This window comes from Pezoporus wallicus, unplaced genomic scaffold (genome assembly GCF_028554395.1).
Source record: "Pezoporus wallicus isolate ANWC-B61680 ecotype Strahan unplaced genomic scaffold, APGP_CSIRO_Pwel_v1 contig_2871, whole genome shotgun sequence".
Lineage (NCBI taxonomy): Eukaryota > Metazoa > Chordata > Aves > Psittaciformes > Psittacidae > Pezoporus > Pezoporus wallicus.
The window spans coordinates 4,005,514-4,021,662 of record NW_026640775.1 but is presented as its reverse complement, the minus strand read 5'-3'; the positions used below and the strand labels follow the sequence as shown (position 1 = coordinate 4,021,662).

The 16,149-nt window shown below is 39.1% G+C and overlaps 1 protein-coding gene across 3 annotated transcripts; it reads right to left on the bottom strand.

Moving 5' to 3' along the window:
* Positions 1 to 206: 206 nt before the first annotated feature.
* On the bottom strand, positions 207 to 15,265 carry GLT8D2 (glycosyltransferase 8 domain containing 2). Of its 3 annotated transcripts, XM_057420567.1 has the most exons (11): positions 14,445 to 15,265; positions 14,291 to 14,356; positions 12,430 to 12,474; positions 10,878 to 10,973; positions 9,406 to 9,574; positions 7,776 to 7,893; positions 6,127 to 6,211; positions 4,153 to 4,265; positions 3,317 to 3,483; positions 1,280 to 1,392; positions 207 to 610 (listed from the first exon to the last, which is right to left on the bottom strand). In XM_057420567.1, exons 2-11 carry the CDS (start codon positions 14,292 to 14,294, stop codon positions 438 to 440), a joined length of 1,083 nt encoding a protein of 360 aa, XP_057276550.1. In that variant the 5' UTR covers positions 14,295 to 14,356; positions 14,445 to 15,265; the 3' UTR covers positions 207 to 437. The 3 variants fall into 3 exon arrangements, with proteins under 3 accessions (XP_057276550.1, XP_057276551.1, XP_057276549.1); XM_057420568.1 differs by lacking the exon at positions 14,291 to 14,356; XM_057420566.1 differs by lacking the exons at positions 14,291 to 14,356; positions 14,445 to 15,265 and adding an exon at positions 13,354 to 13,442.
* Between the last annotated feature and the right edge of the window lie 884 nt (positions 15,266 to 16,149).

Sequence of the window (16,149 nt, the reverse complement as noted above, 5' to 3'; positions counted from 1 at the left end):
ACTGGCATTGGAACAGGCTTCCCAGGGCAGTGGTGGAATCACCATCCCTGGAAGTGTTCGAAAACTGTGCAGATGAGGCCCTCAGTGACATGGTTTAGCGGTGGCCTTGGCAGTCTTGGGATAACGTTTGGGGCTGATAATCTTAAAGGTCTTTTCTGTGTTTCTACCATCAGACTTTACATTAAACCACACTGCTTGGCACTGAATTTCACCTATGTAAACATTTAATAAGAATACATCATTGTGGAGTAAACTTGTTTCCTCACCTTACATGAAAGTCTGTCATTCCAGCCATAAGCACACAAAACTGATGGTCACTCACCTAGTTAACAGACCCTTAGCTTTCTAAAAAATCAGTGAATTACACAATATCTTGCATCTCAAACTATTATGTACTGCAAACCATGGCCTCTGGGTGCGGTGCAGTGGTTTCCGTATCAGCTATCAGGCCGAATTAATTTGAACTTTCCTGATGGGTCAGGAATAAACCAGTTTTCCCAGAGATCAGTGTGAACACTGGGATAATCCCAAGGTTTGTATCTCCCATTCCAATGAAGTAATTTCGCTTCTTGAAGAAAATGCTCTGAGTAATGGGCATCAGGGCTCCACCCTGCATGAGTAGATTAAAAAAAAAAAACAAAAAGAAGCTAAAAATTCCCAGTTTTCATACTGAAGGCCTTATAGAGTGAGATATACTCAGTGAGGGTTTTAAGTCTTATTAGTGTGGTTCCACCTGTTAATAGACAACTGGTTGTAAGACAGTAGCTTTTTTCAGCTTCATGCCTCTAATGCTCCAGCAGCAAAAATCTCAGCAGGTTTCCTCCCTCTTAACATTTTAAGATCTTGGCATAGCTGGGGTTAAACACTATTCATTTTACTATAGCAGCTGAGCCATTATCTTATGACAGGATAACTCACCATTGCGAGGCAAAAGGTAAATACATTCTCAAAATGTTGAGGAGACAAACACTGCTAGGCATCCCACCATCTCCCACCACACCTTCTAAGAGAGCGTCTGCTTGTTTTTCAGTCTCTCACTTTATTCAGCTCTCATACATTCTTCCCATACTTTATGACAATACAAGTTAGCTGGTCTTCAAACATGTAACTTTGTCCTTGGTATTTGTTTCTTTTTTTTCCAATCCAACTCAATGACTATTAGGGATCTGAGGTATGAAGTGATGCACTGAGGTAAAGTAACATAAGGTCCTGTGCTGGAAGCTTACAGACCACTCACTTTATTTAGTTCCAACTGCAAACAGTAGGAAGTTAAACTTACCAAGATGCCTTATGTGCCACATAGGATTAATAGTGGAATACTTTCCATGAAACACAATCAGCATTGGAGAGGTTGCCACACCTCCCCCAAGGGTGCTGCTGTAAAGGTTTTCCCTGCAAAAGGGGGAGAAGGGAGGGAGGAAATAAAATATTCATAATTTCAAACACAGGTACAAAAGGCAGAAGATTAAAAATAAGCACCCTGTCAAAATTCAGACTCATTTTGAACAGACTGATTTTCAGCATACTCCTTCCTACTGCTCTCAATTGCTTGTCTTTGCAACTCCAAGTCCTGTTGAGTAACTCATTGCTCCCAGGCAAAATAGGACTCAGACCCATCTGAAGCCAATCACTTCTACACACTGCTGACAGTCTACTCAGCTGACAAAGCTTACAGAAGAAAAAAAGCTGTTAACATAAAGGAATTAAACATAATTTAGACTTGTTTCTTAATGTACATGTTTCCATGTGTTTCATTCCCTCTCTTCCCCTCTCTTAAGCTTTTAGACCCATAAATCAGCTTCCGATTTTGCCAAAGTCCAATTACATTTTTCAGCCTGGAGAAAGCTCTGGGAAGATCTTAGAGCAGCATTCCAGTATCTGAAGGGGTCTACAGGAAATCTGGAGAGGGACTTTTTACAAGGGCATGTAGTGATAGGACAATGTGGGGGTGGCTTTAAACTGAAAGAGGACAGAGATTAGATGTAAGGAAGAAATTCTTCACTGTGAGGGTGCTGAGGCTCTGGCACAGGTTGCCCACAGAAGTTGTGGCTGCCCCATCTCTGGCAGTGTTCAAGGCCAGGTTGAAGGGGGCTTGGAGCAACCTGGTCTAGTGGAAGGTGTCCCTGCCCATGGCAGGTGATTGGAAGTGGATGAGCTTTAAGGTCCAACCCAAACCATTCTATGACTTCTATAAACAAACAGCTGAAGGTCATCCATTCCCTATGAATCCTGTGATATATCCAGAGCTAGGTTAGCATAATCACTGTAAGGTGAGGCAGCAGTGTGCTGAAGGCCTGGCTGGCACATGATTGAAGCCACTCACCTCTGGGGCTCCGTGCCCACCACCCAGCCCCATGAGGAGGAAACGTGGGAAGCACCGAGAGATGTGTACAGAGAAGAAAAAAAAAAGATGTGAACCTCCCCTTCAAATTTGGGTTTTGACTGCCAAGCAGTTTATTGCACTGTCATTTCAAAATCCAGCTAAAAATAACATGAATGTGTTACTAAGGTATAAAAATCAACTTCATAGAGAAAATTTGCAGCAATATTCAGGGAGGTTTTTTTCTCTTAAACACTCTTAAAAAGCACCGCAAGAGCTTGTCAAAATATGTTACACAAGCAGAGTAAGAGAAAGAATTTTGGCTTTTTCATTCCTGCACATGCTTACCATTTATGTGTCTCCTCTGCTCATTTCTGAAACTAACAAGTAACAGTCCAAGGGCACAAGCTATTTAGTTTCAGTTCAGCCTTACTACATTTAAATTTAACTCCTTGTGAAGAAAATAAATGTCAAGTTTGCAAGTCCAGGTCACCACTGAACTAACAAGAAATAAAAAGTAATTGTTTCATTGTGTCATGACTTACTCATGGTCAATTTTTGTTCATGTATAGAAAAAAATAGTGGTTTCTATTAATACTTAAGAAATACAGTGTCCAGTCACAGTCTCGCTGATGTTACAATATAAGAGACCCCACAAAAACAAAAGGGAAATATTCCTCCTTCTTTAAACAAATCTCAGAAAGAGACGATCCTAGGTGGTTTCATCTCCAGTGCGGTTGGTCACCCAAAATGAGAACCACATGTTCTCAATGTCCCTAGAGATTAAGCATGGTTTGTGATTAAAGACTAAAATTCCAGGTGGCCATTTCCTTTTACACAACTGGTCAGACTGAAGCAGCCAAATTCTGGAATGCGAGTTACTCTGCTTGATGAGATCTCAAAGAAAGACTGCTATAAAACTTTTAAGAGATTTTAAACAGAAAATTAAACTGCAAACTGAGTATCAAAAGTGCAAAGCTAGATTTCTACACGTACTCTACATTTCTTTGCATCCACTTTTCCAATTGCTTTGTAATCCGTTGATGTTTCCATTCGGTCATGTTAGCAACAATTACTCCAGGATTAAAGGAGCAGGTGCTGGGACTGATGCCAAGATCTCTAATCGCTTGCTTTCTGTAGTCCAGGAATCCCATGTATGTGTTCTAAGAAATAAAAATAAGTATGTTTATCCCATATGAATCTCTATAAAGATAAGCTTAAATGCATCTCTAGCTCTCACATGGAGACTAAATATGCCCTAACAGAGCTGAGTTTCTAGAAGGTGGTTACTTGTCTTCATTTCCACATCACACAAGGCTGAAAGGCAGGATACTTCCAGCTACTGAATTAGTTTCTCCACAGCATTATTCCATGGGAGTTCTTCTCTCACCATACATTTGTCTTTCTGCAGCTTATTCTGAATGATGTAATATCACACTTGTACTGCTGTAATGCCAGGGACATAATGCCACTTTGACAATTCTAGGGAACTCAGCTCAGCAATTAGCCTGTAAACTCGTCTTCCCAAGTCTCATTCCCAATTCAACTAATAGAAATACCATCTATTCTGCCTTCTTTAGTTGTTCCGTAAGTGCTCGTGATCTACTGACGGCAAAATAGCGAACATAATTTTGTAGAATCTAAAGAACAATAGATACTGAAATTATTCCAGGAAACAACTGCAGAGCATTACAGAGTTACTGCAATAATTGTAAAACTACTACAAAACTACCAAAAAAATACATAACTTTCACTTTGTGGAAAATATATCAAATCACCTTACATTTGTAGGCCAATATATTCACCCTTAGAATTCCAAATTGGCACCTTACCTGCATCCCTACACTTCTAACCATTTCATGTGTGGAAGGCAGATCACAGTCATCTGAAAAAGCTGCAGCATGTCCAGGAGCCAGCTTAGTATCGTAGAGTTCCTGGATGTCACCTGATTGCAGAAAGGTCAAAAGCATAAGAAGAAACCTGTTTCACTCATACAGAGTGTGTAGGATAACTTCTGTTCTCATGTATGTTACTTAGGAACATTCCAATTCTAGGATTCCCAGGTATTCACGAAGACTGCTAGACAGCTTTCCTGCTAGACAAGAGCTGGTCACGGATAAGAAGGCCAGCAGCCTGAGGTGAGCTCATTCAAAGACTAGTAATCAAAAGCATTCTCCGTACTATAAACACTGAAACTACTACTTCTGAAATAAGCAGAATTTATTTACTTATTTGTCTGAGCTCATCAGCTGGGTGGAAAACTTGGGTTAGGATTCATGTCCCACCAAGAAACAGAATTTGAACTAATGGGACATTTAATTGTTGAAGATCAACATGCCTTACCAAGAATTTTCTTCTGATTCTAAATAGCTTCTGCTTTTCAAAACAAAAAGCAAAAGAAAGAGAGAAAGCAACAAAAAAGGAAGAGAAAACAGCTTTTCAAGAGAAAAGCAGGAAAAAAAACAACCAAACAATTCTGGGCTGAGCCCCAAATTCAGCATGTTTCACTCTTACTGCTTTGCATAAAGTAATGACCAACAAGTGATCACAGAGTTAAACCCACAGAACCCCATCCACTTCCACTACAGAGACATCTGATGGAGAGCACAGTCTCACATTAGAGCTAAGACATGGGGAGCAGCTGCCAGAACAGGCTTTCTCCCTCCACCTTGCTCCCAGATGTCTTTCTTCATTCCTTTCTTCTGGGCCCTATGATTGCGTGACCCAAGGGTGAGCAAGACAGCCTGGCTTAAGCCAAGGAAAAAAAATAGAAGAAGAAAATAAAGGGTTGGGTTTTCTTTCTTTTTGTACTGCTAGTCTTCTGCCAGGTCAAGCAGCTGAATCAGCTTATTCTGCAGCTGCACAACTGTACATAGGACACAAGTAATAGGAGCTGCAGGGGACAGGAGATGCAGCAGCCTGCCATGAGCTGTAAGATGAAACTAGGTGCAGCTTTATCCTGTGGCTCCAGAAACGCTATCAGCTGACAGAAGCTGACACCCCTTAGAAAAGGGAAAGCCCTACCACCCCTCTTCCAGCCACACTGCCTTGACTCCTGCCAGGGAACAAATTCAGGCTGAAAGCAATCACAATTCTGGTGAACGCCTGTGTAGGTGCAAGGAGAGATACAGAAGTGGTGAGCTCAGCCTGCAGTGCTCATGAAATTGGAACATAAATGAAGACTTCAGAACCTTTCAGAGAGTCAAATATTTCTGTTGCCCATTGGTGAAAGAGAGAACAACAAAACCAAAAAGCAGAGATAGCCACTGGAAACATGTATGTTGAAGAACTGTCATATGAAGTCTATTGCAAATTAAAATGAGATGGGCAGGGCAGATTGTTTTTATAAAGTGACCAGTATCAGCCCCTTTAAATGCAGATGTTATGAAATCTGCTACTAAAGAGAAAAAACTGTAAGAAAGTGCAAGAGAAGCTGTGGAGAATAAAAATTCACTTAATGTTCTTAGCATTTGTGGGAATTCAAATACTAGCAGGAAATGCATGTCACATACTTCATAAATATGGCAGCATCTAAGTGAAATCTGTATCTTTCAGCAATTGACCAGATTAAGTTAAAATTAAAGCCATGCATACAACTTTAATCGGAATCAATAATTCAAAAGATATATAGTGGGCCATTATACAGACTTTCCTTTAAAACCAAGCAGATTTGTAGTTTCCCTGAGCACAACACTCCTAGCAGCTGCCTCTGTTTCCACTATATGTCATATTTCCAAATGACTGTAAAAGCTGCAATACCTTTGATTGTAATTCTACTAGAAACTGTCTTTTGGATGACAGCTTACCTTGAACAATGATATCATCATCCAAATATATGACTTTCTCATGCTTCTGGATAAGCAAAGGAAGATAAAATCGAACAAAGTTGAGCTATTAAACAGAAAAAAGGTAAACGCTAAGTGGTAAAGCTGTTTAATGAAGTAGTCTCACATTTCTGTCTCTATTAACAATTAAACTGTTATTTAACTGTGTAATTAAACTAATTAAGCTAAATTAAATTTCTCTCTTCATTGAGGACTAGCCATCAATCATTTGCTTTCTCCTCCCCAGCTTTAGTAGTATCTTGAATCCATTATTATTTACCCTCATTTATTCACTATGGCTCTAACAAAGCAGCCCCAAATAGCTGCTTCTTCCCAGAATCACTTAGATTGGAAGGGGCCTTTTAAGTTTATATTATCTAAGCCTTCTTCTCAAGCAGGGTTCATCTGAGCAGGCTGCCCAGGACCATCCCCAATCAGGTTTTGAATATGTCCAAAGATGGAGACTCAACAGCTTCTCTGGGCAACCTGCTCCAGTGTTTGACCACCCTTACTATTAAAGAAAAAAGAAAGAAAAAGCTTTTTCTTGTGCCAAGAGGAAATGTCATGTGTTTTAATTTGTGCCCATTACCTTTTGTCCCACCCTCAGGTATTTATACACTGATAAGATCCTCAATGAGTCTTCTCTTCCCCAGGCTAAATAGCCTCAGTTCTCTCAGCCTCTCATACAATAGATGCTCCCATCCCCGAGTCATCTTTGGAGCCCTGTTTTGTACTCACCCCAGTAAGTCTGTAACTTTCTTGTACACGGGAACTCAGAAGTGGATACACTGCATGAAAATCTTGCAACATTTCTTGTTTGTTCTGACTGTAACTCTTACTAATTTAACCCAATGACTGTTAGCTCCTACACTGGAAGAGATAGTGAGCAACCATCCCCCATCCGGTCCTCCATGTCACTCAGTTCTGCAGACCTCTATTTTCACACTAGAGGTCACATTTCCAGGCTAAACAGTTTTAACCCACTGATTCCTTGCATGAAGGAAGAAATTCTATAATTAAACGTGTCAAAGGCTCAGAGAAGGGCAGCAAGAATAAACATTCCAAACAGACCTGAAAATTTTCCAGTGGTGCTACATCTTTTCCAGATGAGGGGACAAAGACTGTATATAGTATTTAGGATGAAGGAAAACAATGTATTTGTATTGTGGCATAATAATATTCTCTATTTTAAGCCATATTCCTTTCCTAATAATTTCTAGCATCTGATTTGCCTTTTTCTGCCAGTGAGTAATATTTAGATTAGTAATTAGCTTCTGAATTCCCCATGGACATGAGCAGAATGCAGCTAACTCGGCATCGTGGAAGCACAAAGAACACTATTAGGTCCTCTCTCTAATAAACTGTAAATATATTCTTAAAGATACGACACATTCCAATCACCTAGTTTATGCCACCAAATACTGAGGTCCCAGCAAGACTGCTAAGTTGCAAGGAGCTTGTTATAGTGCACTTTTCCTTCTTGAGTGAGGGCACAATGTTTGGACCTGATGTAGCTTCTCTAACTTACATCCCGCCCCCCATGTAATGGAACAGAATTTCTAGTACATTGTAAAGGCTTTAGAAAGCATTAAAAACACTGGAAATTTGTTATGTGGTATTAATTTACTCACAGGCTGCAGTAGCTCTGGACGTGATGCATCTTGTCTGATTTTTCCTTTTAGTACCATAGGGTTGAATTCCACAACCTTAAATTTTATTTCTTTCAGTTTAGAATTTTCAATCCATCTTCTGTGAAAAAAAAGAAGCGGTAAAAGAAATACTGAGTATGTAGCAAGTACTTCCAATATTAAATTTGCAGACTCATAGGAGAACAGAACTTGAAAGTTCACTTGATCTATTCTGTCCAAAGACAGAATCACTTCCGTCAACAGCTATTGCACACATACATAAAAAAACAAAACACCCCCCAAAACATCCTACCCCACTGCCAAAACCAGACTCCACCTGTTGCCCAAACAACTCTTCCACCATCACTAGCATCAAATGCTATTTTTCTAGGCTTTCCTCCTATAAAGACCATTTTTTCTTATCCTATCTATGTCTTTAAAGCAGAGGTTAGTTTTCTCCCTTTCACAGTTTTACAACCGTCAAGATGCCTGTTCCATTAGCTCTCAACCACATCGTCTTTAGACTTATTTTCCCATTGTTGTGTCACCTTTCTTGACACCATTGCTCATTTTCTCCTCTGACTTCTCTTTTAAATCCTTCCTGAAAGCACCTAGAACTAACCACCACACTTCTTCTGATGCATTAATAATGTCTGCAAGATCAGAAGAAGTTTCTTCAAGTCTCCTGTGGTCACATATATCAACATGTATATCCACAATGATGCACGCCTTATATAATTCTGTCGTTTTTCAAATGAGTGCTACCCAATTCCTGCTTTACCCCGAGCCAATACAATCAGCTCTTCCCACCTTGTCATTGCCTCTACTGAATTTGATCACATTGTACAGTTCATTTTTCCAATTCATCATGATCACTTTGTTTTCAGCTCTTGTTCTCAATATATCTATCTGCTGTCTCTTTTCCAGCTTCATGCCAACTGCAGATTCATAGAGAACATCTTCCACTATTATCTAGGTTACCAATGAACTAAAATGCAAAAACTCCCTACGGAACTCCACTCATTACAGCTTTTCACTTTGACACAAAATGTGGGTACACAGGCTACAGAAGTGGAGTAGCCAGAGGTGAGCACTGGTAAGAAACTGCTTTAATTTTGATTCACACCTTCCTCCTCTTTCAGACAGTATTTTCAAATTTTAACACCCAATGCTTTCATTACAACCATTTTGGTGTCTCTATTTATAACTTTTAATACACCCTCTCAGCTGAAATTAGCTTTAAACATCAAGTTTTTCTACACTTAAGCTTAAGACACAGTGCCAGATGATAGTGCGGTGTCACAAAGTGGGACTGGCACAAGCATGTGTATACTTATATACTCCAGACTTTCTGCAGCTGATCTACAGCAGGCAGAGAGGCAGTAACAGACATGGGCTGGCTATTTCACACCCTTCTACACCAGGCAGTGCCTTGCGGAGAGCAAAATGGTCCCGTTTCCTAAACGGAGAGAGTCCTGGGTATTGCTGCTACTGGGTATAGCACTACTTAGTATAGCAGTAATTAAAGGGAGAAACATTTACCTGAAACATCCTCCAAAGTCTACATGCATCTTAAGGAACACAGCAACCTGGTTCTAACCACAGCATGAAACAAAATAAGGCTGGTATATACCGAATATGTGGGATGGTAGTCTTCAGCCCAACTATGTAGAACAAAACATTGGCCTCTGTGTTGCTGTAGATGCTACTGATTGCTGCTACAGCTGCCCCCATTCTGCCCGCAGCAGCACAGATTACAACTGGGATTTCTTCTTCCATTTCCTCTGGACTCTCCAAATCAACTACAAGAAACAAAACTATGCATTATAACAGAAAATTAAGAATCTTTTTATATCAGATCTGGATACCAGGAACAAGTATGTAGTTCCAGAAGAAGCTGAATCATATCACATTCACCCCATTTCCTTACCACATCCTATACACATCCGCATCTGGCAACACATACAGCATGAGCTTTCACTGTTGGATGCCTCCAAACAGAATATATAACAGAGTTCTTGGCATCTTCTACTCAGCAGAGGCACAGTTCAGCCTGTCATCCATGCAGCTGCTTATTCACATGAAACCTGAAGAAGTTCAAATACCTTTGAGACTTCTGCTTCTCAGTTATATCTAGTATAAGGTGAACAATAGGTTCCAAAATTATCAAAGGAAAGAGGTAAGTCAAAGAGATGGTGCAATTGCATGAGCCCCACTTCTTTGGGAAGCAGGCTAGAAAGAAATAGTGCAAAATTTTATACCAGCAGAAAGTTGATAGTGATAAAAAAGGAAAAAAGGTCTAAACAAAATTGAATCAAAGAATAAACTAGGTTGGAAAAGACCTTTAAGATCATCAAATCCAACCGTTACCCCAGGACTGCCAAGACCACTACTAAACCATGTCACTGAGGGCCCCATCTACATGGTTTTTGAATCAGTTCACATTACTGCTAAGAAAGGCTTTTATCTCTAGCACTGATTAACTTACAGAACTTATATGGATATATTTATACTGGTTAAAACATACCATTAAACTCTTAACAGTTGATATACAACATAAAATATACTGAAAAAAAATATAGCAAGACAGAGTTTGTTTATATTGGGAACAGTGAATAAGCTATTAGTATAAAGATTTACCACCAGACCAACCACATCAACCCTAGTGGGTTTATGTCACTATAAAAATTCCAGCAAATACTTCTGCTGTAAGTCATGTCAAGATCTGATGATCTATCTGAAATGAATAGCTAGGCTACGAGCACTCCCACAGGGACAAGTTGTGATCAAAGTTTATTACCACTCAACAACTGCAATGCTGTTCAGAACAAATAAGGATATACTCCAGCTTCCATCTACATCAGTGGCATCTGGATAAAAATCTGAATCAGAATGACAATTCTTAGTTATCACTATCAGTCTCCTACTATTTTATTCAAGTAATTCAGAAGAAAAAATTCTGCATCCCAGACCATATGCAACAGTGTGAGTAGTTCATCTACTGCAGGGAAAACAGGATTCAGTAAGACAAAAAGCACTGTTCAAATGAGGAAATAAGGAATGTAAAACAAGAGCATAAATGAAACAGAAGTACAAGTCATTTACCTGTTTCATTCTTTAATGCAGATGGCACTTGGTGAACTTTATTATACAGAATGGCGCATACAGTTAAGACAAGAAGTAACAGTAAGATCTGGTTAACTGAAAGAAAAGGGAGAATTTGTTGACCGTCAGTATTATAGCTAATTCCAAGCATCTTTTTAAAACCAAAATCCAGTTTGTAACCAGCACATAACATAACCTGTATTTGCTGTGTTTATCAACTTCTGCTTTCTCATTATTAAAGCAACAACAAAAAAAAAATACGTTATAAACATAATAGTATTTCTCCCCCATTGCAATAATTTCCAATTATCTGATTTCCATGGATAACTTGCTCACTAAAACCATCAAGCTCCTAATATAGATAGGCTATCCATACTAGGAAATTCACACTTTTCTGAGTTTTACCAGAGCTAAACTCTCTTTTCTTGACTAACTTGCTGTTTCTCATCACAGGACTTCAGGAGTTCATTATTTTTACCTAGCCCTTTCCCTCTCTCAGGCTTCCCTGAAAGAGCTTCAAACACAGGAGAATTTTTTTCCAATTTCAACATTCAGATCTTCAGGGTGTATTTGAGGAAAAAAAAACCTCTAAAAATCTGGAAAAAAAAAAATCCAGCATGCTACTAAAGCCACAAATGTTTCAAAATATTTGAAAACACAAATATTTGATGTGATTAATTAGTAAAATCAAAACAAAGCATGCAACTGCAAAGACCTTGCTGTATACTGTGATCTGCAGTTCCTACCACACTGTCTTGTACAAGTTTAAGTCATTCAAGGTAAACTAACAATAAGCACTTACCAGGACAGTTCACTGACTACAACAGGAAGGAATACATTGCTATCATCAGCAGTTACCTTGATAATGGGAGGTTTGTTGTTTTTTTCTTTTGCATCAGACACTTTGTTACTTTAGCACCACTATAAAAAGGATTTAAGGTGTACAAAAAAGCAAAGGGAACAGAGTTTTGAACTACTCCAATCAAAAGGGCCAACTGGCCAGAACTGGGTGTAAGAATAAACTGAAAACGGTAAACATATGTCACTAAACTCGCACCCATTTAAGCCAGCTGAGGAAACAGTCCATTGCTTTTGGAGAAATTTGGGTGCATAACTGCAGGCACGCACTGGTCCAGTTGCAGTCACTGATCCTGCCAGTTGATGAAAGCACCAAATTTCTTGGGGCCACACCTCATTTGCAAGTATGAGCAGTGTTAATGTGCAGAGTTCTGTAAAAAAACACAGCTTCAGAGCTATGGGCACAACCCACATGAAACCAGCAGCTACCTGCACTCTTAGTGGGAAACTGCAGACCCCTGCTGTAATGCAGTAAAGCAAGAAGTAATTTTAAATTAATGGGATTTATGGCTGTAATAATCTGATTTAGTTAACAAGAAAAGTCTTATCTGTATACTGAAAGTTAAGCATAATATAGCAAAACTCGAACTATAAATTTGCATGCAACTGTAACAACAGTTGCATGGGAAAATGCCTTTGACATTTCTGTCCTCTTTTAAAAATAGATATTTCAAATGTTTTTCATCTGTCTTACTTTTCTTTAAAAGAGCCATGTGTCCTGTTGGATGAGAACTGTGATCTGTGGTAAAATAAAAATAAACAATTTTTAAAGGAGAGAGAAAAAAAATCATTAACATCAGATGTGAATACTAGCAGTTATATCAGGGACAAGGGTTTGCACCATCAAATTTTACTACTGACCTGGTAAAACTGAACTCTATCTTTGTAAATAACTCTTCTAAATAACTAACATTCTGGGTTAGAACTATTACTTATGTTAATTTAAGATACAGGCTGAAAAGAACATAATTTTAATCAATTCCATCCGATCACCTACAAAGAAGTATTAAAACACTCCACTGATGCAGTTTGTAAATACATTTACCTCTGATTTAACTTAAACATAGTGACAAATGCTAGTCTGGAGTATGTTTCCAAACATATGGGAATCTTATACTGGAGCAGCATCTTTCATATTCTCATAAAATCACAGAGCAATAGTGAAAATACTTTCTAACAGCAATACACTTCCACTAACAGAAGGGGGGAGGGGCAGAAGAGCTTATGCAATGTGGCTTGTATTTAAGCACATTATTTGTGATGCTGAAGAAAATGAGGTAGCCTTCCCCAAAACTGTACTTCTAAGCTAGGCCCAAGGGTAGCCATGGCTTTCTGCCTGAGATGTCAAGACAGAATCTCAAAAACACAGGGTTAAGAGAAATTACATTCACTGGAATTCTGAACCCAAACCTACTGCTAATGAAAAAAAAAAAAAAGGCAACAAAAAAATACAAAACCAACAAACCAAATAAACAAAAAACTGACCCACCAACAAAAACAAAAACAAACCAAAAAAACACCAGACCAAAAAACCCCCAAACAACTCAACAGTAACAAACAGCACCAGAAGTTGGTGCAGGGCTTGTGGGGAGGGGGAAATACAGCTATGTGACCTAACCTTTATGCAGTGGTAGCTGTATATAAGAGAGAAACCAATTTTTCCTGTTTCCATGCATCCAGATATGGACACATTACAGCATACATAAGGATATATAGCGGTTTCTATACATAAAAATTATTCCAACTCCGTGAGAAAGCAGACGAACAGCAAGAATTCTTGAAACCTGAGTCATGAAACTGACTGCTTCTCATTGGTTAATGCTCAAGATCAGGCAGCATCCTAAATTAGTCTCTACTTTGAATAAAAAGTTAAATGACAATAAAAATACATTAAAAAGCTAAGATGTGCCTTTGTTTCCAAACTACTTATATTTGCATGTATTTAGGTCCCAACAGATAACTAAATCATACTGAGAGGAGTATTTCTAAAGTTCTTTCGAATCTGCAGTACTTATCTACATTCCAGCAACCCATTCTTTTCATGTGGCATTAATTTACACAGACAGGAAATCAAGCTTATCGGTTAAAAAAACCCCAAACCCCATTGCTGAGAAAGCCCTTCTCTCATGCATTACACATAAGCATTGTCTTCTTATCCATTTTATGTTTACTCATTTAGGCAAGCTGAGAGACAGCAGAACCCCCTATACTCTTGAAGGAACTTTCTAACCCCACTTTAGCAAATCACAATCTTCCACTGATTTCCATAGAGCTGAGTACTATCTTTTAATTAACACTTGCAATGATAGTCACAAACAGTACTGATGATCATGGCAAGATGAAAGTTGGATAGCCACAGCTTCATGATACCTTCAGAAATTACTAAATCAATATAAATTGAACCATGTTTTAAACTTTAAGAACCAAACTCAGACAGACTCTCATACAAGTTTGAGTTCTAAAACTACAGCATTCCTGAGTCTCAGAAACTCAGATTGATTACCCACTCATTTTTAAGGAAAGAAAGGAATATTTGTTCCCCTACAAATACTTACTCATTTTTCCCTGACTGTAGACATTAGTTCCTGGAACCTGGCAGCCCCTAACTCAGTTGCCAAGTCCTGTAACAAAATGAGGGGCTGCAGAAGGGAAAGCTCAGAAACAGTGACATTACTGGTTAGATATTTCCTGCTTAATTAGTCTTTTTACCTCTTCAAAGCAGCACCGTATTCGGGACTCCTCTCTCCTGAAGAGCTGTAGAGCTATTTACTGGGATCCTAAACAGCCCACAGATGTAAGCACTCTTGCCAAAGCTTTCTTGACCATCAACCTCCTTTGAAGTCCCCCGCACAAGGGCCTTACAGGGCACAGTAACAGTTTTAAGATTCAATTCCTTTTCCAGACTCTTCAAAGTTTACTTTGGAGTTGTGCTGGTTCTCTCTCTCTGCTGCTGAGGAATAGCACAGGATCCAGACGCTGCACTGGAGGAATGAGAGCCCATAAACCACTTCCAGATGTTTAGAATGATGATGCAGCCCCAAATCTAGCAAACTTGCCTCAGAGCTTCAGCTAGCAGATTGCAAACAAATCCCTTAAGACAAAATGTCTTAAGGGGTGGGGGAAAGAGAAGGAAACAAAACCTTCCAGAAGTTACTTCAACAGCTTAAGTTGCAGGTTAGGCTTCTCGTCATTATTTTATGGTCAATGTGAACAGATCACTAGTGTGCAAGAGCCAAACAACAGCATGCCAAAGTTTTTACAGTGTCTGTTTGCAGAGCCAAAAGCCAGTGAAAACTTGGAAAATTCAACTCTGCACATGCATTTTTACTCGAACCATATAATTTCCAAATCCATGAGCAGTGAGGGGAACCCGAATCCACAGATTTGGTTTAGATTCAGAGGGATCTTAGATAAAGGCGACCAACACATGTTGATACTTTGCCTCCTAAGCTCTCCTGAATGCTATTGTGGTTTTATTTCTACACCACTTATTTCATTCAGATTTTCTCCCTCTCTTCTAGGAGCCCCCCTTCTATACAATAATGCAGTTCTTGAAATGAATACAGGAAGGAGTAATAGTCATCTTTAATTCTAAACTATTTTTAGCATGAGGCAATGCAAAACTTAAAAAGCATTCAGCCAAAGTTTTAAAAATCTGAAAGTATTTTAAATGAAATTTGGTGTTCAATTTGCAGGAACTGAAAAAGTGGGTTTTCAGTTGCATGTCTCAAACATGCCAAACTGCATTACTTGTGTCTGATTTCATACAGAAATCCAGGTTCTGCAAAACTGCCTTAAGGAAAATTAAATGAAGAGCTATACATACAGCTATGAGCTTCATGCAGCTAGGCACAATGATTCATAATTTGTTTGTACTATGTTATTTTGTTTAAACTCTATTAAGCTTGTGTTCACCAAAAATCCACCCTTTTTTTTTTTATTTCTCTTCCATTTTTTTTTTTCTCTCCCATCCGTGTCGCTCTGCATCTGAACAGACCCAAGAAGCACACGAGTGTGATCAGCCTGCAGCATTGGGACCACCTAGCAGCAATGCTTACATTATTGGCAACTCAGTAGCACCTTTAGATCTCCTTCAGCCTCAGCCGTTTTTATCCTCATTTAACAACCCCTTCACACAGGAAAGAGAGCAGCTTCCATCCTGCAGAATGAGATCTTCAGGTTTACTCAGATTACCCGCCGTTAACTGTAGAACTGAAACCTTCGTTTCTATTCTCAGCCCTCAGCGCTTAAACAGCAACTCATTTCTCTCTCATGCGCGTACCTCGCTGGCAGCACACCTCGCCTACCACTAGCAAGTTAAAACAGACAAAAAACACTACACGTTTCTGAGGGTTTGAAGACACAGCTGCGTGTCCTAAGCTAAACAGCCGTGATGACCGAGCATCTCAGCACT